Source organism: Sander vitreus, chromosome 7 (genome assembly GCF_031162955.1).
Source record: "Sander vitreus isolate 19-12246 chromosome 7, sanVit1, whole genome shotgun sequence".
Taxonomy (NCBI): domain Eukaryota; kingdom Metazoa; phylum Chordata; class Actinopteri; order Perciformes; family Percidae; genus Sander; species Sander vitreus.
Window position 1 is genome coordinate 26,839,019 of NC_135861.1, and position 26,561 is coordinate 26,865,579.

General features: G+C 42.7%; 1 protein-coding gene across 1 annotated transcript in view; it reads left to right on the forward strand.

Annotated features, from left to right (window-relative positions):
• Positions 1-26,561, forward strand: part of plxna2 (plexin A2) — a 208,140-nt gene that overhangs the window by 109,846 nt on the left and 71,733 nt on the right. The window contains exons 6-10 of the mRNA XM_078255710.1: positions 13,072-13,195; positions 17,325-17,478; positions 20,516-20,612; positions 23,569-23,683; positions 25,414-25,614. Of these exons, the coding sequence (XP_078111836.1) occupies positions 13,072-13,195; positions 17,325-17,478; positions 20,516-20,612; positions 23,569-23,683; positions 25,414-25,614 (691 nt within the window). The remainder of the gene's footprint in view (positions 1-13,071; positions 13,196-17,324; positions 17,479-20,515; positions 20,613-23,568; positions 23,684-25,413; positions 25,615-26,561) is intronic.

Consider the following 26,561-nt stretch of genomic DNA (forward strand, 5'->3'; position numbering starts at 1 on the left):
GACCCCTGTCAGCTCTGGCTGAGTTACTTGCAGAGAGGAGAAGAAGTTAAAGGAGGAATAGTTGGCTCTTCTTTCTGCTGCTCGTGTGGACTTCTGTGAACTTGCATGTGCATTTCCGCATAATAAACAGAGGGCAAATGCCAGGAATTAAATAAGAAACGATACGAAAACATGCGAAAAAGTCTGACAGAAACAGATTGCTTGAATGCACCTTCACCTCGCAGTACCTGATTGAGCTTCTTCTACTGTAGACAAAGCATTCATGTCATGCTGCCACTCACAATTACATGTCACTCCACCAAAAAATTAAAATGCATAAGTGGGGTGTTTGGGGTGTACGTACAGTAACTGCTTTGTCCCCGGTTCAAATCCAGACACACCTTACTTTCTATAGTAGGGGCTGAAAAAAACCATCACAGATCAAAAAAGACAAATTCAGTAATAAAAAAAACATCTCATTGTGCCATCTTATGTGGGAAGCAGCAATGAAATGTAATGGAGTTGCAGGTGCTCAATTAATTATGTAATCTTGTCAAGTCCTATTGAACTACTCGTAAGAGAGTTGATGGAAACAGGCACTTATTTGCCCTGACGTTTAGACATTTGCACAGGATTTTAATGGAAACACAACTAATGACATGGCAAAGTAAAATGAGATAATACCTGTGGATCTGAAAGGGGTTTGATACATGGGTTTAGTTAGCATTAGGACTGCATGAATGTGCAACATAACCAAGAGTAGAAGGAAGTATCTGTCAAATACCGCTGGAGAAAAGCAGCTGCGCCCTTCTGGTAAAGAGCTCCTCTCATCCCACACAACCAAAATTACATTTCTTGCCAGCCGTGGTGCCATCCACAGCTGTGAACCCTACCGCTTCCCTCTGCCCCCCTTTTCCTTCCATTTCTCCAGTTCTTCATCATCTATCCCTGAGCCACTGTTGATTTTATAAAATTATCTTTCTCTCCTTTCCCATGTTTGCGTGCACCTCCCTTACAGCAAAGCTAGCGTCTAAGCTATGCCACTCATCTCCTCTCAGCTCACTACTGCGCTGTCTCCCATTTAGACACTCTTCCATCTGGAATAAGCTCTTCCTCACTCCAGAGATGGTCGGCTTGCCACACACCAACACCCATCGCTTTGATCACCCCCCCCTCCTTCTACAGCTGCCATCCACAATATCCATCCTCTTTTCTCCTCCTCCAAACACTGTCTCCCTCCTCCCCTTTTTTCTTTATGTTTGTGCGCGGACACTCATTGAAGTGCAGCATTCTAAGGTGGCTAATTAGGAACACAGGAGGACATTAGCTTGGTTTGCGATGATGAGGAGAAGGAGAGAATGCGAGGGAGGCTTTGGGCTGGCCAGGAGTGGCGTCTCTGTCTTCCCTGTCTTTCTGCTCTCTTTCTTCTTCCTCTGATTCAGTGTGGTGTGAGACTCTAAAGTCCTTTAATTACCAGCAGCTGCTAGGCATCCACTGAATGCACGAAAAATAGGAGGGTGGAAAAGAATGGGGGGAAGAGAATGAGAGAGGGAGAGAGTGTTTGGTGCCGCACACTCATCGGCCCACAAAACCGAGCAGCGTTTTGATTGCAGCTCAAAGGGAGCTCATCATCTCGAGCGCTCTCCAGTCGCAGTCCTGTGAATGGGTGGTTCAGCCTCCGTCTGACCACAATCCAAAAACACGGAGCTGCGGCGGTGCTTTCTCTCCGTCGCTCCCTGCTTCTCATCGCCGTTAGATTAGCTCTCTAATCATCATGCCCAAAAAAGGCTTTTCCATCTCAAAATGTCCCGCATCACTCTGTTCTCCCTCCATCCGCTCAGCTCGCTCACACATTCCTGCAGAAGGTTTTGTTGAGATTTGTCAGGATTAGTCTGGACACTCTGTCTTAAGGGCTGAGATCCAGTGACAAGGTCAGCAGTTGACCAGTATAGCGACTTTTGCTATAATACTATTCATTATAAGAATTACATCTCGACTGAAGTAGTGAATGATTATGTAGTCTGGATCAACGGAAGTACATTTCCAGGATAATTGCCTGACGCATGTCCCTCACCTTCCGCTCTCTGCGTGTTGCCGTTCTCAAACTCTGTTCGCTTCGGGAAACAACAACAAACTTCGAGATAGCAAGCTTCACGCTGACAAAATGGCGAGTTTTGAAGAAAATGTGGTTTGTGCAACAAGGCAGGCCTGCGTGGCTCTTTCAGGGAATGATTGTAAAGATTTACAAAGAATATTTTTACGACATTTACTCTCCAGCTGGGATGTTTTGGGACCGATTGGTGGGATTGCTGTGGACAAAGTACACACGGAGATACACTGGTAAGAGATAATGAGGTTTAACCATGTATCAGCTAATGTAAATAGCTCACGTTACTGTACTGTGTGAACAGCTAACCTCATTTAATATTGTATGTGGCGTTTTCTTTAGCTGGGTGCAAATGTTCCACCAAAACAAGTTCCTTCCCGAGACTATTTTGCAGAGCCACCGTCGCTGCGTCCGGAGCTTAGCGCCGCCCAATTGTGATTGGTTTAAAGAAATGCAAACAACCCAGAGCGTTTTTTTTTTCTCCTATCCCAGAATGTATATGTGGTGTAGCCAGACCTTACTCCGCAGTGCTGTGGAGATCGGTCTGGCAATGTGAGACTAATGATCATGTGATATGTGCCCAGGAAATTCTGCTCAGTATATGTCGAAATCAGCGCTAGTTTTGTTGTGTGGATGACAGCTTAGGGCTATTGGTGTAGTAGGCCCCTGCAGACAGTGAGTCAGCATTTGAAGGTTGCTCTAAGCAGAATAACATATTACTACTACACTGTGATACTGCATTGCATTGTACTGTCAGTCTGCATGTGGCTGAACTGCTCATATCTGTTTCAGTAACAACCCACACAGCAGCCTGAATGGCACAGCTGTCCACTTGTCTCAAATTGGTGTTATGAGCTTAAACGCTGTCAAACCCTTTGTTTAGCAGCCTGGTTCAGAGCACATTATATGGGTACACTTTGTCAACTGCAAGAGATGGGGTTTGGGACACAGCCAATTCTTTAACAGAGTAGTATTATTTTATAATGTGGGTGGTGATGGCGCAGTGGATATGACCCATGCCTTTGGTGAGGGAGATCTGGATTTGATTCCCACTGCGATACATCAACCAATGTGTTCCTGAGCAACAGTTAACCCCTAGTTGCTCCAGAGGCGTGCAACCTCTGATATATATAGCAATTGTAAGTCGCTTTGGATAAAAGTGTCAGCTAACTGACATGTAATGTAATAATGTGACCCCTGGTTTTAAGAGAAAGGAGGTAGGGATTTGAGACAGGAAGACATTTATCAACTTAAAACCAGACGCCATAGCCCTATTTTTTTTTTACAAGCGTTTTTTTTCTCTTCATGCAATCATTACACTCCTACGGATGACGTCAAACAGCGGCCATAAAATCTCCTCTAATTTACCAGTGGCAACAACAATTAGCCCAGCAATGAAAAGCCCGGCTGCTTCAGCCCATTGTGGATGTCAGACTGAGTGTCTAATGGCCGTCTCATCAGCTACAGCCACAGTTAGCAGTCAGAGCGAGGCTGCATCCATCTTAACAATTGAGCCTAATGAGATATCGATCACGAACATGTAGGTCTATCATTATTTCCATAGATTCCTAGCACACAGAGCCAGTACACGATGGCTACATGATGGCTGAAATACTGCACCAGTATGTACAGTACATATAATAAGGGCTGCTCGATTGGGAGAAAAAAAAATTCTAAATCACAATTACTTTGGTCAATATTGAAATCCCGATTATTGAACACGAGCACTCATTGACTTTTGGAAAGATGTTGCATTTATTGAACTTAGAAACAGTTCCCGTGAATACTTTAACCGTTTGAGCTTTTTGAATTCCCCTTCAGAACACAAGACAACAATAGTGTTTACTTGCAAAATGTAACGTGCAAAATAATCAATGACATTGTTTTTGTGATCGTGCGGAGCCGAAATCGCGATCAAAATTTGATTCATTGCACAGCCCTGAATATAATACAGTTAATGATCCTATAAACCCCAGTGTGTCTATATCTCTTGCTTGCTCACTCATTTTCTTTTTGAGATGCTTCCATCCCCGCGCTGCTTTTTCTCTCTACTCAGCCCACGCAAGTGAAGCTGTAGCTTGATGCAGAGCACTGAGAAATGGTCTCTCCTCTCCACTTTCTCCTTTTCCTTCCCCTCGCCCGATATCTTTAACAGAGTCTGACACACTAGGTTTGCATAAACCATACGTGTGTGTGTGTGTGTGTGTGTGTGTGTGTGTGTGTGTGTGTGTGTGTGTGTGTATCCATGCAGGTGTCTGTCATGTGTGAACAGTGGCTTCCGCGGCCACTGATGCAAGTACCGCAACTTGTGTACCCATGACCCCTCCAGGTGGCGCGCATGTGCCTGTGAGTGTCTTTTTATACGAGTCGACTCATGTTAACACCACAATAGCTTCCCGATCTATGAGAAGATGAAGTGAACGGGTTGCGATCGTACTGTGCTCTGTGTCCTGTGGGCGCTGTCCTGCAGTGACATTATCAGTCGCCACAGGAGACAGACCATGAGCTGCAGTGGTTGCTTTGACCCCTGACATGAACTGTACACAACGTTAGCTTTCAAACTGTGCCCTCACATGTCAGCCTCAGCCCACACAGCAACATGAGCTGGTGCAGTTTACCATCTCTGTGGTGGTTTGGAATTAAAAAGAAACCCCAGCTTTTTTCAAAAACACATTTTATTATTACTCCTCCTTTACTTTCCTTCTTACCTCCTGTGGTATGTGTTTGAAATGGATGTTCTCACGGTTAGGGCTGCTCGATTATGGAAGAAATCACAATTATTCTGGTCAATGTTAAAGTGCTCATATTATGCTTTTTGGCTTTTTCCCTTTCCTTTATTGTGTTATATATCTTTTTTGTGCGCATTATAGGTGTACAAAGTGAAAAAGCCCAAAGTCCACCCCAAAGGGACTTACCATCTCCAACAGAAAACACTGTTCACCAACTGCTCCAAACAGCTCTATTGTACTTTGCAACACGTTATAATGCTCGCCTAGCTGCTAGCGTGGCACGGCCTCATACTCTGCTTCTGACTGGCTAGTAGTCCTTACCTAGCTACCGCGCATGTGCGACTCCCAACAAAGATGGAACAGAAGTGAGATGTCTCACTCTGGAGCTAAAACAGAGAGCTCAACACACAGGGTGAAAAGAGGAGCTGCAGCAATGTGCAACAAATATGGTGTTTTATGAAAATTAAACCACGTAAACCTATTCTGATATAACCTCTAAATACAATTATGAACCTGAAAATGAGCATAATATGAGCACTTTAAAATCATGATTATTTAACACGATTACTCATTGACTTTTGGAAAGATGTTGCATTTATTGAACTTTAAAAAACAGTGAAACAGTTAAACAAATCAACAGTGAAAACTTGAACTTGAACTGTGAAATTTCCAAAACGTAACATGCAAAATAACCGTTTGTCTCCATAACAATGTTTTTTGTGATCGTTAGGAGCCTGAAATTGAAGTGGCGATCAAAATTTGATTAATTGCACACCTCTACTCACAGTTTAAGGATGCAGCAGTTAGAAACAAATGCCTGGAATAACTCAGAATGAGCATAAAACACTGACGGACGGAGGTAGTGTGTGTAGGCAGCACAGCCCTGCACATCACTGCTCACCTAGTCTCGCATTGCGAGACCTTCCTCCACAGCGCTGCGGAGGAGGGTCTGGCTAGTCCACACAGCATTCCACATAAACGTGCTCTGGTTTATTGGCATTTCTTCACAATTGTCTTGGGCACCGGACTCTATGATGATGATTTTCTAACATAATGGCTTACCACTTAAGACTAGTAAAGCTTTGTCAAGCACCATCAGATATTCAATATACATCTAGTTTCTTCCTCTCTGTGCCTCCGTCTTCCCACCCTACTTCTTTTCAGCCCTCCACTCCGCCCACCAAAGCGTCTGTGCTCGGCTCTCATTTTCCTTTCTGTGTGGCGTTTGTGGTCTGGCTCTAGTGAGGGAAAGAAAGGTGATTTTAAAATGGCTCCCCCTCTGTTCTCTCTCTTTAAACACAGTACTCGCAGCTAGAGCTGCAATCAGACAGGCCTTCGCACTTTCATTGAAGTCCTTAGATGTGGTAAGAGAAGGGGAGGAGGGATAGAAGAACAGGAATCTTTTCTGTTCGCCTGCCTCTCCTGCTCTGCTGTCAAGGCCAGGGTGTGTGTGTGTGTGTGTGTGTGTGTGTGTGTGTGTAAAGGTGTGCATACATGTATGAAGGATTTAGTGCATGGGACTGTATGTTATTATCAGACCCAAACGGAATCTGCTGATTTCAGTTGTCAGCGGTGATCCAGAATGAAAATCTGTGGAATTTAGTGCACTGTTTTTCGGATTGTGGTGAAGATGTGTTAATATTCTCAGTTTTATTTACAAAAAAAAAAATAAAAAATGTATCTGCAGAAAATCTGCAGAAAACTCTACAGATTCTGTGTGGGCTCTGTGTGACTATGGTCTGTGTCCATGTGTTATATGTGAATGGGTGTGTGTATATTCATACGTCTCAGTGTCTGTCAAAGCTTGGCCAGCAGCAGAGATGACTGTCCAGGGCAACAGAATAAGATTTAGTAATTGGTGGAACAAAGCCTGAGGTCTGGCCTATGCTCTGCTCACCCTCCCACGATGTCAAAAGTGCTTTAGCATCCTCACAACACTACAAATTACACTGTACATTAGATATATAGGTTAGTGAATTCGATTACAGTACATACAGTATGTGTGTGTCAAGGCTTTATTTTAATCTCAGAGCTCCAACTCCGACAGTGCAGACAATATGCTCTCTGTAGGAGCCAAAGTTCACTTGAGTTTGTATTTGCTTTAGAGATGCACCGATTGACCGGTTGAATTGGCCGATTTTCACGTCATCGGCCATGACCGGCGACCTGCCGGTCAGACTGACATATGCCGATTTTATGTCGGTCAAATGCACTCGGGCGCCGCGTGATTTACATCGCGCAACAGCAACATCACACGTGCACATGCAGGGTTTTCGCTGTCTGCATGTAACAGCGGCGCACTGCCGCTCAATCAGCTGTTTATGAAATGTCATAAAGTCGTAATTATACACGGCTCGAACAGTCAGCCGCTCTCTCTCCGCTCCGAGGCTGAAAAACTGGAACATGAAAACCGCACTCACGCGGGTCCCGTGAAATATGACAACTATAGTTTATCGGAAAATAGCGTTGGGCACACTGACTTTGATGAGTTTATCAGACCCAAGATGAGACAAGAAGCTAACGTTAGCAAACGCTGTGTGGTCCCTCTGCCTCTGAAAAAAAAGAAGACGCTGTATTCCTTCGACACTGTTTAAAACGCTTTCAAGGTTAGTGGGGGTGCATACCGCTTAAAACCAACATTAAAAACATAGTAATCTTTAAAGAGTTTAGTTTTGTTGTTAAACTGTGTGTAAAATGAGCGGTGACGTTAAATCATCCGTTTCAAGTAACAGCACTCTAGGGTACCGTCTATTTGCTGGATTGTTCCGAGGTAACCGTCGGTGGCTAACGTTAGCAGATAAACCCATTGACAGCAACGGTAGTGTTCACATTTATGCACAATGACACATAAAGCAAACTTGCAAAAAAAGGAACTACACGCTGTTTAGGTAACGTTACTGTTGACGTTCAAACAGGCCTGTGTGTGTGTTTTGAGAAATATCTTTATACTGCATTAAGGCTATATTTATTTTATTTTAATTTGTTCTTTTTATATTATTTTATTGCCATTACCTGTTTTCCCTGTTTTCATACATACAGAAGTTTAGTTTGCTAAATATATCACATTTGTTTAGTTGGATATTGGATGTGAAAAGAAGGAAATGGTTCTTCCGTAACATTGCACTTTAGATGTGTGTTAATTTCCCACACCAGGAATAATTTATATCGTTGTATTTTATAGCGATCAATTATCTATTTAAAAAATGTTCTATGTTCTATGCAAAATGTAACATTTTCTATTAAAGAAAAGATAGAAAATAAATGTTTGTGTGTGCTGTAAAGTGGTTAGAAAAAATGAAATCGGAATCGGCAGAAATCGGTATCGGCTGGTCTAACTCAAAGAAAATCGGAATCGGCCTAGAAAGTTGTAATCGGTGCATCTCTAATTTGCTTATGTTTAAATGTCTATATTATTACAGTTCTTTGCTGTTAATGTACAGTGTATTCAACAAAGAGTATTGGAGCTACTACGCGTTATGTAATGTAATGTAATATAAAAGAAATGTTGGAAAGAACAGCAAGTTAGACATTTTCAATGTGGATTCCTGTCGGGGAGAAACTCTGAGAAATGTTTGGATGAAAATCGAAGACTTTGCTGAACAGGAAAGTTTGCCATTAAATTCATAAAACGCAACAAGCTGATGTGACATCAATCCCAATCCTGCCTACTGCTAACATACTGAAGTGGATGTAATACTAAGTTGAATTTTGCCACTACACTCTCCTTTGCTTTTTTATGTGGATGTTTTTAGTTTTCCTACTCGCCTTACATGACTGCATGAAATGCGACTGCCACTACAACTGCATTCATACAGTGCAGTGGAGTTGTAGCTGTCAGAGAGTAGTCATGATGGAAGAGGAAGCAGCTACTTCAGCACCATGGACAGGGCTTAGGAAGCCCAAGACCCAGCAGCTGCTGGAGGGAAAATAGCTGCTTATTCCAAAAGATAGGCTGAACGAAATGCATGCATTTCTACTGCCAATCTGTGCACATACAAAACATAGAGGCAAAAGTGTTCATGTTTGTGGGTATGTGTGGTTCTTCAATGTGCGTATCACCTTTTAAAACCTTATTTCTCCGTGTGAGCCACCCCCCTTAAGGAGGAATGTGAGTGACGGAACACAAAGCATCGGCGAACAACTGAGTGACAGGCCTGGGCCTGACAGGAGGCTAAGGGGGAAGGGGGTCAGGAGGGGGGGAAATGAGGAAGGTAGGATTCTAGTCAACACCCAGTGGCATGCACTTCAGCTAATGAGAGAGGCAAAGGGGTCAGCTTCTAACTACACAGAGATAATGGCCATCTCCTGAAACCATGGCAACAGCAGCCATCCTGCACCCCTCCCATTCGCGCTGCCACACCCCCTCGCAGAGCTTTCATCTTACTTCACCCCACCAAAATGATTATTATTTTTTTTTTTTTTTAAATCACGGTGAGGAAAATCAATGCGGGACTTTTTGTCAGTTAATGACCGCCCAGGTTTTTGCATCTGTACCCGTACAGCTTGGGGACATGCATAAAACATTGTGCCGCAGTCCACGCCTGAAAGCACATTAGGTATCATTTTCTGCTGCCATTGTGGATGTAAAAGACTTGTTAAATTGCAGACGGAGTAACACGTTGCCTTCCAAAGGTGCACTAATTTCAACTTGTGAAAGCGTGAGACAAAAAGGAGAGACACAGAGAGTAAAGAGAGAGAGAGAGAGAGAGAGATTTTTTTCATTTTTACAAAAGTACTTGTACATGTATAATACATACCGCATGTATAATATGTAGTTCAAATGAAACGGTGACACAGTTATTACATAAAGTGGCAATGCATTGAAATCCCAGTTTTTGTTAAAAAATAATGTATCTTGTAAAAACTCAACTCAACAAAAGAAAATCTTCATCAACAACAGAACAGACGATATTATTAAAACACCAACGCTGTTTAAAAGCATTCAAATCTCCAAAGTGTTTCTAAAATCTGAATCCTAACCAGAGTCTTTGTACAGTTTCTGAAGTGGTGATGGGGAAATCAGGTGATCATTTTGGAAAATTGTAAAATAAAAAAAAAAAAAAGAATCCTGCCACAGTGGGCCCCCTTTCCCAGTGAGAGATTCAGACTACAACAGTTATTCTACACTTCCCTGCTCTCTAAAATCCGTAGGGAGTACTGTGTGTGTGTGTGTGTGTGTGTGTGTGTGTGTGTGTGCGTGCGTGCGTGCGTGAGTGCGCGCACCTGTTCATGTGAGTCTGCTGGATATGGCTTGAACATCTGACAACATAATTACACACAGAAGCTGTGGATGAAGATGTAGCTCAGAGTCAGTATGTGTGAGAGTATGTGGTTAAGAAGCATGATATAGGCCCTAACGCACGCACTCACGCACACACACACACACACACACACACACACAGGGTAGGGAGAATGGTCAGGGTTTGTAGTGGCACATCAGCACCACGGACAGCGACTGACCCATCGGAGTCCAATTAGAGCTGCTGCGACCAGACAGCCAGTTAGCCAGACACTTAGACTGCTGGGTTGGATGAGGACAGAGAGCCTTTGGTGTAATAGTGTGGAGGGAACACACAGTTTTAATAAGAGGGAGGAGGCGGTGTCTGAGTTTTAATGAGGGATGTGGTGGATTGTGGGGGTGTCACCTGGTACTTGAGACACTGTCTGACCATTAAGATCTCTTATGAGTGAACGGTGTGTAATTTGCCCTAGTTATGTCGCCAAAGTTACGTGATGATTGAAGGATATAATTTGGGTCTGTGGTGCTTAGTGCTGTGGCTTCCTAGTTTATGTTAGTATGGTGTTATAAATGACCCACTGGAGGCAGTGGTTCCACTTCTGGTGCCACCACTCATTTCTGTGCTTTATTAGGAATTAGTCTCGCATTGCCGGTCTATCTCTAAAGTGCTGCGGAGCAAAGTCTGACTACACCACACATACATTCTAGGACAGGAGAAAAAACACTCTGGGTTGTTTGCATTTCTTTAAACCAATCACAATCATATAGGGCGGCGCTAAGCCCCGGACGCAGTGGCGGCAGCTCTGCAAAATAGTCTCAGGAAGGAACTTGTTTTGGTGGAACGTTTGCACCCCGCAAAAGAAAACGCCACATACAATATTAAATGAAGGTTAACTGTTCACATAATACAGTAATGTGAGCTATTTAAATTCACTCTTACCAGTGTATAGCCATGTGTATTTTGTCCATAATCCCAGTTAGAGAGTAAATGCAAATCTTTACAATCATTCCCCGAAAGAACCAAGCAGGCCTGCCTTGTTGCACAATCCACATTTTCTTCAAAACTCGCCATTTTCAGCGTGTAGCTTGCTAGCTCGAAGTCTGTTGTTGTTTCCCGAAGAGAACGGAGTTAGACGCATCGGCAAAACACATCGCGGCGATTATCCTGAAAATGAAATGTACTGCCGTCGATCCAGACCAATTAAGAATGCGTAGCTTCCTGGAGGCCATGATCACAGACTATTTTATAAAACTTTTAGAGCTACATGTCTAGAAGCCAGCTGCTATTGATGACAGAAGTGTTGTGAAATGCACATTTGTACATGAGTGAGCTTTTTTTTTGTAATTGATGTTTTTAAGCAATCCAACAGACCGGTTTCCTATTAAGTCTTCGATATGCCATATGTTTTGCAAAACAAGAGAAAAACGGTCTGGTAACAAAACCATAACTCAGCCAGACTTTAGAGCTTGGGACATGTACAGCTTTTTTTATCAAAACATAAACAATCTACATGACTATTACAGACAACATGAAGACTGAGAGAGAAAGAGAAGAGAAGCCCGAAGCGTCTGGTGGAGTTCTCTCGGTAGTTAGTGATGATGAGTCCAGATGTCTTAAGACAACGGTGGAGGATCAAGAGGTGGACGAAATGCACTGCACTTCTATTAATTATAATGAGTCCATACAAGGGATGGAGTCATCGGGTCCTGGACTATTCTCTGGACTCGTGAATTGACTTGGACTCGCGCACTGAGTTGGTCTTGGACTCTTGACTTAAGTATTTATGTAATTGGACATGAGCATTCATGACATAGGACTCGGAAGACGTTTCTGACTACTTTTATGTGTAATAGGCAGTGAAGGAGTTAGGCATACCGGTTACAAGGTGTACCGCGGTTTGAAAAAGTCAAGGTTTCAAAACCACTAACATTTTCCGTCATACCGTTCCTAAGGTATGAGCTGAGTCTTCAAAGACAGAAAGTGCAGTTTAGTAATCCGTCTCCCTGCCAGTGTGCAGTGTGTTAAAAAAAAATAAAGTGGAAAAAAAACTTTTTAAAGCTGTAATTGCAATAACGTGAATCCGTGAAATCTTTGCTGAAGGTTATCATACCGTCAGAATTGTATATCGGCCCATGCCTAGATGGAGTACTCGAGTCCTGGACTCGGAGTTGAGTCCGACTCGAGCCGCTATTCTCTGGACTCATGACTTGGACTCTAACTCAAGTAATGTTGACTCGACTTGGACTTGACTCGGATACTTCTTTGGTGGCTCGGACTTGGACTCGAAAACTGGGGACTCGGAACTTGACTTTGACTCAACAGTTGGTGACTCGACCACAACACTGGTCCACACAATGTGTCAAGTAGAAGTAAGGGTGATTAATCATGCTATGTACGTATATGATCTGTCATGTAAAATATAGGTGGTCATTCCTGTCATACATTCTGTAGACAAAGGTGAGCCGTTAACATCAGCTCGAGGAGACACTGACACAGCATTATTTGCTCCTCACATTTTTTTTAATGCTTATTACAACAAAGTTTAATGTTACCTTTTTTTTTAAAGGTTTCCTGTTAGAGTTTTTGACATTTTCAATCTTCATCTTTCCCTCCCCTTCCTTCTGTTGTTGGATAGGGTTTTAAATGTATGTTAACACTGGCAATCTGTGTTTTTTACCCCCCAACTTCAATTGTCACGTCATTGTAGTATTTTCATTGCAGCATTTATTGTAACGCGAGCATTTATTTCTATCACTGTTGTTGTTATTGTTTCACTTTTTTCATACCTTTTCTATACTTTTCATTTTTCGTATTTTCCCTCATATTATAAGTTCTTTTTCTTGTAATTTATTCGTTGATTGGGTTGCTTATGTTTTAGTTTGGTAACAATCTAGTCTAATTCAAGTTTTATCTATGTAGTAGCCTCTGTTTTTCTTTTTCGTTATGTTCCTTTTGAAAGAAACAAATATCAGTAAGATCTTTCTTTCTTTCTTTGTCCCTCCTCGTCTCTGTTCAGCTGCTCTCAGAGGAACCGGTGTGAGCGTGCAGATGAGCCGTACCGCTTCGCTGCCTCTCTCAACCAGTGTGTGAAGGCCAGTGTGTACCCAGACAGCATTGCGGTGTCAGAGCCCAGCGTACCTGTAAGTTCTCACACACACACACACACACACACACACACACACACACACACACACACACACACACATCCCTACATGTACATACAGTACACAGACACATACAAAATGCCAAACACCTGCAATCTCAACCACTACTTGCACGCATTATGATGAAAAATTAGCCCTCATTTCCATATCCCCTACCCACTAGCAGAGGCAGAACATTTAAAAAGATCCCACATAGCAGTTTGCCTAGTCTTGATTGTTGTTGATGCATAAACATTAGATGGGAAGGTTCATAAGAGCTCTCCGTGGGCGTTTTAGCGTGCATATGCTCACTTGGTACAAAGCAGTCAATATGTGTGCCAAGACATGTTTGTGTGGGTGGGTGTGTAGGTGTTAAAGTTGTCCAAAAGCAGCTAAGTAGAGTGCAGTATTTCCACATGGACTTAGCAAAAACAGGCAAATAGAGCATCAATGAAAGGCTCTGCCTGTGCACGTTTGGCTGCACATGTATAAGCGTGGACACACACTTTGGGTCTTTAGATACCCACGCTGTGGAAGGGTCAGTTTATCCAAACCAGAACACATTTTTCTTTCTATCCAGAGTTATTTCCTTAGGGTTTTGACATGTCAGAATGGCAAATGTCTAATCCTGTGGTGCTCAGCAGCGTTTGGTTTTGGTTATGTAACAGTTTACAATTAATCAATTGTGTGCGCTTTTGGTGTAACAAGAGAAAATGTAGGTATAAGCATGCCATGTAGTATTTAGCTAAGCTATTGTTTAGTGGTGCTTTCTGAGCTCTGTATTTATATCTACAGTACAAGCGTGCACTCTGTTTATACAGAGATAGATATTTGTTAGCAGAGATAGTATATTTATTATATCAGAGTATAAGGCATACCTTTATTGCATGAATATATAATCTCACAAAAAGCCATCATTCCAAAGGTCTCAGAGACCTGAGACCTTTGGAATGATGGCAGACATTACAGCCGACTGCTCCAGACCTCTTGAAAGTGCACATCAATTCCCTGGATTGATAATCAGCACAGGCACATTGATTCATTTTCTTGTATTTTGGGTTAGATGCCTCTTTAATCTAACTGATTAAACATCACAAAAGTCGTTTTTGCTAAATGTGCCAGTGGCTCTGGCAGTGACTCACACTGCATCGCATGATATCTTCTCTCCTCAAACTAACCCTCAGTAGACTTGGCCCTGTTTGCCCCGGTTTACAAACAGCAGTTTTCCAGAAAACATGTTAGCAGTTGTTTCCGTGTCAGCTATACCAGCAACAGGGTCGTCTCGCCAAACCGTGCACAAAAACACTCACAAATTCCACAGGGGCAGACGGCTATCTCCATGACAACACAGCCTCTTCATGTGGGCACTAGGATAGATAGAAACACAGAGAAAACAATCAAATTACCTTTATTAAAAGCCTGCCACCAATTAGGCTGGTTGTTGCTGCCAAGCTGTATAAACACCCACCACTGCCATCTTTAGGGAGGACAGTAGAACGAAAAGAGCAAAGGCTTAACAGTCTGAGACAAACTCACTTTCTGGAGCTGTGTGTGTGTGTGTGTGTGTGTGTGTGTGTGTGTGTGTGTGTGTGTGTGTGTGTGTGTGTGTGTGTGTGTGTGTGTGTGTGTGTGTGTACACATGTGCAAATTTTGAGTGTTTATCTGTACATGTGTGTCTTGACAAAACGATGAGAGCTAATTAATGTGAGAGGTTACTCAGGGAATTCTACGTTGAACAAAAGACATTGATTGCTGTGATTGCTGTAATCAAGGATCTCTCTGACACACCTCGGGGTGAAGCAACACAAACACGGTGAAAGTAAAACAGGGGAAGACAAGAGGTCCTCGGGAAAAAAAGAAAGAAAAAAAAAATCATCATTCCTCTCAATGGGTACCAGCGTTAGCTAGCTAACGAGGGAGGCTGTGTAGTCAGCTACTGAGACAGTCAGCATCTCTTGAAAGGCCTACAGTTAAGCTGCTCAGCTGCCTCGCCTGTCCCAGTAGCCCTGCGGTGTTTAGTGAGAGGCAGATAAAACAAAGAGAAACTTCAAACGGTATGGCCCAAAAATAACAGCTAATGGAACAAAGCTGTGAAATGCCATGGTGATAATTATCCAGGCTGCCTCTCTTGGCTGGAGCGAGATCACACACCCCGTGCGCAGAATACATTTATTTATAGGCAGAGCAGCTGATTGCTCCAGCCCCGGTGTCAATGCTCTCCCGAGAATGACTTCAAACGCCTCTATGTACATCTGCATGTGTGTGCTACAGTACATCGCACATGTACTACACATTGTGTGCAAGGTTTTTTTCTTCTTTTTTTTTTTCTTCTTTTTTATGTATCTTTGTGTCCTGAATTTTCCAATGTCCTTTATACAGCTAAGTATTGACCACCGTCCGAATCACAATGTCTGTCTCTGTCTCTGAAATTATATCCTAATAATAATGGAACATTAAAGCTATAGTGCGTAGTTTCTGTCGCCCCCATGAGGAATTCTAAGTATTGACAACAACACTGTCGGCGCGTCCACATGATACAAGCCTACGTGATCGCGCACAGTTGCTAGTGGACACAATAGTAGCCAAGGAGGACACGGAGGATTACAAAAACATGATGGACTCTTCAGAAGAGGTCATTAACTTCACTCGCGTTTCTGCGCACGAAAGTCACCGGACGACACAATCTTCTGAACATAGTCACAATGAGAAATACAGAGAGAGTTGTGTGGAGCTCTTAATTAGCTTTGTATATATCTATATACATTTGGCAATGGCTTGGATGTAACGGACGTTCATTAAAATCAAAAAGTTTCGCACTAAAGCTTTAAGATCTAAACACAGCCTTATTTTCTTTATTATGGTGTTGATGATATTTTTAAGACACATCAGCATTTCTTAGCAGAGTGGATGGACATCTTTGCCAGTAGTAGTGTGTTCTTTTTTCATTCTGTTTGAAGCTTATTACACTGCTGCATTCAACTCGCGGTGTGTTTTTTACATTCGCCCGAGCATGAATATATATCATATCTCATGCTTACCAAAGATGCAAGTGCTAATGCCATTAGGGATATGCCATACGAATGGTTTCCCAGTTTATTTGCTAAAATAACTGAGGCATCACACGTCAGTCTGTTGTATTTCGGGCTGCAACTAGCGATTATTTTCATTCTCGATTAATCTGCTGATTATTTTCTCGATTAATCGATTGGTCTATAAAATGTCAGAAAACAGTTAAAGGGGCGCTATGCAGTTTTGGCCATTTCTTCACTCTTTTCTCGCTTTTTCTCGCATTGCTCGCAGGTTTCTCTACAGAGCTCCCCATGCAGCTTCAGAATAGATATTTGGCAGCTCCTGTTTACTTGTGTCTGAGTCCTCGCTCGCTCAGTCTTCCGTTTCCTCTTCTCTGTCCCTCCGACAATGCTTTCCTAGCTTTCTGCTTCTTTTTTGCCGGTTCAGCCATAACGATAGTGTGAAAAACTCCATCGCTACCTTGTTAGTCGGTTCCTGAATGGGCGTATGTGTGCAGTGCCGTGAAGCAATTTGTTACATCGCAAGACCTGATATCACGCGATACTTCCAAAACAACGGCCGAAAGTTGCGAGGGTGGTTTTTCCGCTCACAGGCGCTAGGGGGAAGCAAGACGACCACCATTCAACCTGAAAAAAGTCATATAACCATTCCAATGACTCCGAAGCTGCTTAGTTAAGGTAAATTAAATTTAAAAAAAACTGCATAGTCCCCCTTTAAAAATGTCCATCCCAGTTCCTCAAAGTCCAAGGTGATGTTTCTCTTGTTTTGTCCAAAACCCAAAGATGTTCAGTTTAATATGATATAAAACAGAAAAGAGCTGCAAATCGCCATATTTGAGGGGCTAAAAACGTATATAATTTTCTGCCATTTTTGCATGTAACGATTAATCGATTATCAAAATAGTTGCCGATTATTTTGTTTCGCTCGACTAATGGATAAGTCAACTAATCGCTGTAGGTCTAGTTGTATCATCATATCTGTATTTAGCTGTGCCCCAAACTGAGTAGGAAAAGTTGACTTGTTGTGATGACTGTGTATTTCTACTTTGCCACATTATATAAACATTGTTGTCATGTGCCCCCCACCCCTTATACAGCTGCTGGTGAAGGTGAGCCACGTTCCAGACCTTTCTGCGGGCATCACCTGCTCCTTCGGCAACCTGACGGAGGTGGAGGGGCAGGTCAATGGCAACCAGATACTCTGTGTGTCTCCTGCTGCCAAGGACGTCCCCCTCATCCCCATCGACCAAGGTAGATACAACACACACATAACCATCCATTCATAAACTCGAGGATAGATGGATAGATAGATCATAGATAGATAGATAGATAGATAGATAGATAGAAGATCATAGATACTGTAGATAGATGGATAGATAGATAGATAGGTGGATAGATTATAGATAGATAGATAGATAGATAGAAGATCATAGATAGATACTGTAGATAGATGGATAGATAGGTGGATAGATTATAGATAGATAGGTGGATAGATGATGGATGGATAAATCATAGATAGATAGATAGTCTTTATTGTCATTGTACATGGTAACATACAACGACATTTGGAGAGCTGTTCTGTTAAGTGAAAGACAGTTTTAACCATATAAACAAAACGAGACAGCACATGGTCTGATCATGTCCATTAGATAGAATCTTTACACGTCTAAACTCAACCTTTGTAGGATTCCCATGTGTCCCTCTCTTTTCGCTACTTATGTGTCACTGAGCCAACTGTTCATCTGCACAAACTCTGAAACATCTTTATTGATTCAACACTCTTGGTTTAAGCATGCGCCGTCTACATTAATAAGCTCCCGCAGATCCAGGATCAGATTCCTGGCTGTGAAGTGCATGCTACACACAAGGCCAGGCCCCATTAGAGCTGATGGAAGATCAGACTGAGATCCCCTGGCCTGTGGCTGGGCTGCAGCAGGCAGTGGTCTAACGAGCCGGTCCAATCAGCCAGGGGACTATGTAGTCGATGGGGACGACGGGGGGGGGGGAGTTGATGTGATGGATTAGTGTCTTAGCACAGCCAAGGCACAGGGAGCTGGTCTGCCGTTTGCTTCTGAGAAAAGTGATACCTGATGAACACACAAAGAACAAACAGAAAATAAATAATTATTATAATTCATTATAGTAATTCATTGTATTGTTTAAAAGGTCAGCTCAGTGGCCAGGTTGGATCAGTGTGTAGAGCAGACGCACATATGTAGAGGTTTACTCCTCGACGCAGCGGGCTGGGGTTTGACTCCAACCTGCAGCCCTTTGCTGCATGTCGTTCCCCCCTCTCTCTCTCCCCTTTCATGTCTTCATCTGTCCTATGAAAAATAAAAAATGCCCAAAAACATAATCTTTAAAAGGTCAGCTCAGCCGTTTTAATGTCATCTCACAGCATATGTATAGTTGACTAGAGCAATCTAAACACATCCTTTAGGTCACAGTTAAAGATGTTTCTAATTTTGTCTAATTCTGTTGATTGTACAATATCTGACTTCATGGCTTTTATTTTTGTTTCTTTTTTCTTTTATTATTTTTGATATGTATACATTTTGTTTACCTGTTTGTTGTTTCGCTTGGTTTACTTTTTATTTTTTGCTGAGGAATTATCATGTTTTAGCTTTTTTCTTTTCTCTTTTGTATAAAGGGAGGACTCTGAATAAACTTTATAGGCATCTTTCCTCTCCTGCACTAAAATTGCTTGTTTGTTTTTAATGTATTGTATGTTCTTTATATCTTAGTGCAAATAAACAAAATGCAACATATCCAAACACCAGGAATAAGCATATGCTAATCACCTCTAATATACTATTCATAGAAATAAAAAAAAAATGACCTTTCAGGAATTCCTCCTTCTATGAATAAACCATAGTGGGTCTGGCGTCCATTTATTTGCAAACATATATATGATTATGAATACTAACACCTGTTTTTTGACGATAAAATACCTGTTGTTTGCCAGCCAAGATGGCTGTAGGGCGGCAAAAGCAAACACCCTGAATAATATATTATGTGCGGTGTGTGGAAATGACTGTGTGTTTTGGGGGTTTGGTAATCCTCCTCCCTGTGAGTAAATGACAGCCCTGTTTGCCCAGAGCTCCCATGGGGAGTGGTGGATCAGGCACTAATATGAATGTTCTCCCCTAGGTAAATGTCAGCCAATCCCCCAAGCCCTTCCTCCATCCATCTAGCTTTCCATCCATCCTACCATTCCTCTATTTGACCACCTTCCCCGTTCCTCCCTCCTCTTTCGTCGCCTCCCCCGGCTCTTTATACCTCCATTTTGTTTTTCTCCACATTCATTCCCCTGAGGCCACTTCCTCCTGACCTCCCCAGTATCCTCCTCCATCTCCTGTCCCCGAGCAAGCCTTTCCTATCTGTTGCACATCAACATTGATCGTGCCGTGGCAATGACCTGAGGAGAGTAGTGGAGAAGACAGGAGAGGAGACAATTAGATAAGATATTGAAGGTGGAGAAGAAGGGAAAATAAATGAGAAATTAAACGAAGAGCAACGGAGTGGAAGGTGGAAGGAGGTTAGGATAAAACTGTGAGGACAGAGGACTGATGTTAAGCTTGAAATAAAAGGAAATAGCTGGTACCCTTCTCCTACTAAAGAAAACAAAATCCTGGTGGAGGTTTGGTGTGGACAGGAACTCTGTACTACTGTGTTCGCCAGATCCTGTGAGACAAATGTGAAACGGTAGAAGAGAAGTCAGCTATGAGCCGAGCCCGCCTGCTACACAGACTGGTGTGAAACTGATTCCCAACAGGTGCTGTGGAGAGAACAGGGCACGGAGGGTCATTCAAGCCTCCTACACACTGAATGTCATCTGAAATACACAAACACACGCACACACACACAAACACACACACACACACACACACATATTTATGGAGTCTGTATTCTCGTGGGGAGGGATAAGAGGCTGTTTTTACAGAGAACAGAAGCTCAGCCAGAACTTTGTCCAGCAAAATGCAGGAAAATAACATGTAATCTGGCAATACTGTATGTACAGATCCATTTTGCCAGATTACATGTTATTTTCCTGCATTTTGCTGTGATTGAAATGTGCAAATTGGATGTAAATATATATTCACAGGAAATGTTTCTCTTAATTTGGCTTGCATATATACAGTACCATGCAAGAAATGCTACCTTTTTAGAGCTCCTATACATTTATCCTGTAACTAATTAGCACACGATTTTGTGATCTCTGCTGTTTACAACTATGCAAAATAGTGCATACAATAAATGTTGATCTCCTCCTCCTTTCCTCCTTCAGATTGGTCAGGCGTCGAGCTGAGGCTTAACTCTAAGGAGACTGGTCAGATGCTTATCAGCACAGAGGTCAAATTCTACAACTGCAGCGTCCACCAACTGTGAGTATCTCTCTCAGAGCCAATTCATTCTCTTTTCATTTACAAAAACAATGCCCCAGACCTGCTGCCCCTAAACCACCGGATCAATGCTCTGGGAATTAGTTACAATTTGTCCTTAAACCTTAGCCGGCCCCAGTCCCCCTAAAAATATTCCCTGTAAAGACTAATGTAATCTGATAGCTGACTGCTCTCTGAGCACCGTAACAGGAAGTTTCTGTGCTGTTGAGCTAATGAAGCCTTCTTCGCAGACGCGCTGCGGTACAAAACACGCAGCTTTCTGCCTAACAGGTCTTCAGTAGGGATTTCATGCTCGTTTTCATGCCATGTCTGTCCCTGATCAAGTGACGTTGAATTGAATCCCTGGATTGGAGATCTCAGTGTCGGCGGTGCCTTTGCAATTGCTCGCTTCATTCCAGTGTGGCAGATTCTTTTTGTGCTCGATCCAAAGTCCTTGCCGACTTGGGAGAATCATTGAATGGAGAGAAGGGATGTCACAGCAGTGACGCCAGCAGGGGTGCAGGAATCGTAGCATGTCATGTTATCACCCTTTCACCATCTCCTCGACATTAACACAAAATGTTATAGCCACTGTGTCCTTTGTTATTCTGCATCTCTCGCTCACACACACACGCGCACACACACACACACACACACACACACACACACCCACACACACAAAGAAGGATGCATACACTTGAAAAGGCCATACGCTCTCCCTCGCACGCTCTGATGCCAACTCGTGCTCTCTCTTTCTCTCCCTCGTACACACACACACACACACACACACACACACACACACACACACACACACACACACACACACACACACACTATTTGCCAGAAGGTGAATCAGCCCTTTTCTTCTGAATCTTCTGAATCCCTCCCATGCTTTTGCAGCGATGAAAACTTCACAATAAGCAAGTGTGCATAACTCAACCTTTTTTTTAAGAGAGAGAGAGAAAGAGAGAGGGAGAGCCAAGTGCGACTACAATACACTCTACGAACAACTGCCCATGAATACATAGTGTAGTGTAGTGTAGTAAATGCCATTACAATCTATTGAGAGTCTTTGCTATGGCAACATAGAGAGATAATCACGTCTTGTAGCCTCAGGCTGTTACTGACTCCTGCGTTTAGGGCTGCAACTAACGATTATTTTCATTGTCGATTAGTCTGTCAGTTGTTTTCTCGATTAATCGCCTATACCTCCATCAAGCCGGTATACGCGACGGAGGAGGAGCAATGCCAGCCGTTTGGAGATTTTTGGCTGTGAAAAAATATCTAGGCTCTTGCCCAATGCATGATTGTACTTGCCGACCAGCTATTGTCAGACGTTAATGATAGTGGGTTTTGACGTCTTCTCAGTGTACTGAAGCCGAGAGATTCCCAGCCGTCATCACATCACAGAAACCGTGTTTCCAAAGCTGCTTTGTGAAAAAGCCCATCAGCAGCCTGTTGCCCGTAAACTTCACCACTGATATTTGGAGTAGCGGTGTTAGCCTAATGTCTCTCATCAGCTTAACGGGCATAAACGTGAAAAAAAGCAATATTTCACTCTGCTCTGTCTGCATGCGGTTTCTACACAGCGCTGTTTTAACAACCACACAGTGCTACTCTATAAATAGCGATTTTTTTCACAAACAAGCTGAAACAAAAGCTCTCGATGTGTAGTCTTAACTGTTTTAACTGTTATAGTTTGCCACAAGTCTTTAAATTTGGACAGAATCTTGTGAATTGCTGCTGGCGTGAATCCACATGGCTACTTAATATGCACATGAATGAAGTCATCATACTTTGTTCTTCATTCTTCTTAAACTTCACTCAGTACTTTGATATTAGGAATTTTATGATTTCTTTTTTTTATTGACACTAGCCCGGGGAAATGTCAGGGCCCAGGCACTGAGCTTTGAATAGAAAAAGGCATGGTACTTATAATACTGCTTTGTTCTAATTGACAACAATATCAGAGAAGGCCAAAAATCATCTGTGTGTCTGAAAACACCCTAAGTACTCGTATCGGTACTTGGTATCGGCAAGTACCCAAATGTAAAAAAAATGCCAAAAGCCCAAGATGACGTCCTCAAACGTCTTGTTTTGTCCAAATATTATAGTTTTCAGTTTACTGTCATAGAGGAGTGAAGAAACTAGAAAATATCCACATTTAAGAAGCTGGAATCAGAGAATTTTATCTCAACCCAATTAAACGACTATCAAAAGTTAACAATTCATTTAATAGTTGACAACTAATTGATTAACATTACAGCTCTACTTGCATTTGCTCATCCTCCATCCATTTGTCCGTGTAACCAGTACACAGTTATTTACTCACATGTACTGAAGTAGTATTCTTAGGTCACTTGCTAGTAATAATACATAGGCATGAATGCAGGATTTTTACTTGTAGTAAAAGTATTTTTGCGTTATGGTATTGATGCGTTTACTGTAGTAAGGGACCTGAATACTTGGCAGTACAGTATGTACCCCTATAGTGACACATACACACTTACATATTGTACATGCAGAAATGCTAACACACACACCTAACAGCTGTTAATTACAGCAACACTCCAACAATGCTGGGCTAATAGTAATTGCAGGAACAAGCTGCGCCAATGTCTTATTTGTCCTCATTACTCAACATTCCTCCACACTCCCTGTCTCTCTTCCTCCGTCTGATTCAGGCTACGACAGCTAATATGGAGCCTACCGTTCACACATGACACGCGGTATGAATATATGGCAGTGGAAAATATATGCAGGGAGAACTTGGCCCAGCAGATATTAGGTACTGTGCCAACCACAAGGGCACAACAACAGCAGGTGCCCACTTGGGATCTGAACTCATTTCCTCTATGGCACTTCCTCCACTTTCCTTGACTGCGCTGTTTTTTTTTCTGACTCTCTTCTTCCGTGTGTGTGTGTGTGTGTGTGTGTGTGTGTGTGTGTGTCCATGCAGGTGTCTGTCATGTGTGAACAGTGCCTTCCGCTGCCACTGGTGCAAGTACCGCAACTTGTGTACCCATGACCCCTCCAGCTGTTCCTTCCAGGAGGGACGAGTCAACGCCTCAGAGGTTGGTGGAGCACACACATGCACAAGCGCACACATGCATATAAGCAAGCTTTGCTAGCACAGCTTTCTCTTTCTTTCCTCTCTTTCTCTCTCCCTCTCCTGCACTATCCATCTTTCTCTGTTTCCTTCTGCCTGCATCCTGCTCTGTGTTCCAGCTCTGTGTCGGCCTCGGGGCATGTCTTCAGAAAGACAGCCATCTAAGCTCTTCTATTTCCGAATTGGCGTTTCTCATTCGGGGCTCTTGTTCTTTTCAGTGGCAATTAACACTCTATTATCTCTGGAGTTATTGAGCTTAGCGTGTCTTAACAATGACACAGGATCACTCTGACCTAATCAATCATGTGCGCTAGATACAAAGTGCTTGAATTATGCCTGTTTGTGTATGTTGCTTTCCATGTGTCTCTGGCTATGCAAATAGATAGTTCTTGGGTATTTGCTTGGAGGGCTGTTATGTGTGTTTTTATCTTACTTCCATACAAAGTGTGTATTGCTCTTTTTGGTGTTAAGTTACAGGACATGTGGAGCTACAGGCGACATCACAGAAGGGATCTCTCCTTCAGCCTTTTAATTGATACATATTTGCAGTGGAACTCGCACACCACTTTATTAATTAAATCAGATGCTTTACTCCATGTCAGTATTATAAATAAAGGCCGGCCTCACTCTGTCTCCAAGCACCAAAAGCATATAGCAATAGTGTTTGAAAGGTATGGGATCAGTATATGATGTCATGTCTAAGATCGGAGACGACTCAAGATTTATGGAAGTGAAAGGCTTAAGGCCACCAAGACCAAAACCTCAGTGTGTGTTGCTGCTGTGATAGTTTGTCTTGCTGCAAATGTTGCTTTCACATCATTTTGATAACAGAGTTGACCTCAAAATTGCTGCCTTGTATGTTAAGCACTAATTTAATCATTCTCTTCACCAACCGAGCAGTTTCAAGATTCCACTCTTGATAATGAGTTATTCAACACTCAGACTTCAGCTCAGAGCTCTCCTAGGTCACAGGAGTCACTTTGAAATTCTTTCGATGCATTTCCATTTCAGCTGCAATTATCACACTTCATAATCACCTAAACACCAAAAAAAATCCTTTTATTGTTTTCTGTTTCGTTGGCACTGACTACTGTGTGCTTCCTGTGGTGGAATTTCCAGAAACACCATGTTGTGATATGATGAGAAAAAGGGAAATCTTAGACAATCTCAGGTCATTCATAGGCTACAGGTCAGGGAACGAGAATATTTGGCCAGTCTCTAATAACCACATCTGTTCATGTATAATTAGGTTTGTCTCTTTGCAGATTCAAGGAGTGTAGACAGCTGTATGATAAGGGAGTGTTTTGTTTCAGGACTGTCTTCTTTTGGAGGTCAGTGGGCCAGCAACACTTTTGCCTACTTCCCAGAGAGAGAGTTAGGCTGAACTAGGCTTAAGCATCTATGTTTAGGTGCCTAAAATATATTTATTTACCTTAAAAGTTCAGCTAAACGTAACGCCTCCAGCATGAGTTTAAATACACCTTCAGTAGGACAGGAACTTGAGAGAGCTGGGACGGCACCGCAAAATAACACATCGTGGTTAAACTGTACTGCCTGCTTAATTGTCTGCTCAGTGGAGTGTTCATTAAATGCTCCCGTGTAAGTCATCAACGTCTCCTGAACATTCTTCATGTGTGTGAAATGAGTTGTGCTGCTCCTGAGTTTTTCCTTAACACTTCCTGCCCTGTCCTCCAGGACTGTCCGCAGCTGGTGCGCTCTGAGGAGATTCTTATCCCGGCGGGGGAGGTGAAGCCTATCACTCTGAAGGCCAGGAACCTGCCCCAGCCCCAGTCTGGCCAGCGAGGCTATGAGTGCGTCCTCCACATCCAGGGTGTCAGCCACAGAGTCACCGCCCTCCGCTTCAACAGCTCCAGCGTGCAGTGCCAGAACAGCTCGGTAGGTTGGGGGGACGCCTGCCCACATTGTGCCAGATGAGGTGTAATTGGTGATGCATGATTTGTTTGCGTGTGTGTGTGTGTGTGTGTGTGTGTGTGTGTGTGTGTGTGTGTGTTACAAGGCTAAGCTAACCTGGCCTGGTATAACAACGAATCACAGCTACTAAAGGCTAACGTAGCATGTAACATTAAAGCGTAACTCTCGCCAAAATGCAACCTAGGGTCTTTTTGTGAATGTACCCGAGTCAAACTTTCGTTTACAAGCATATTTAGGACGGAAGCGTCACTTTTAAGATTTACCATGGCCTTTTGAATGGGAGTGCTAGGGACACTTTTATGCTAGCCTCAAAATAGCTATTTTTAAAACACTAAGAAGGCTCGACACAACATGAAACTTTACTCGAAGTATCGCCAGGGGCTCTACACATGAACGCAAGCATTGAGAACATTGTTTGTGTACACAGAGTTTACTAAAAAAGGTTTTGAGCAACTCACGTTAGCAGTTGTTGTTTACGCTATCTGCCATTTTCCCAGTCCTAAATAGGCAATCTCCGAATGCGAATGAACAGACTCCATAGGAGGAAATGTCATTCTTATATGAGGCTCCTTTTTCAACTACAAGGTCAATATTGTGTTTCACCGACGACAAAACAACAAATTATCCGTGCATTTATATGGAACTAAACTTTAGGAGTTTTCCATCTTTACTCTCCTCCCTCGACTATTTTTGACTGGCTCAATGGACGGCGACCGGAAGAACAACAGTTACAGTGAGTTGCTCAAAACCTTTCTTTTTAGTAAACTTTGTGTACATAAACAATGTTCTCAATGTTTGAGTTCATGTGTAGACCCCCTGGCGATACTTCGAGCAAAGTTTCATGTTGTGTCGAGCCTTCTTAGTGTTTTAAAAATAGCTATTTTGAGGCTAGCATAAAAGTGCCCCTAGCA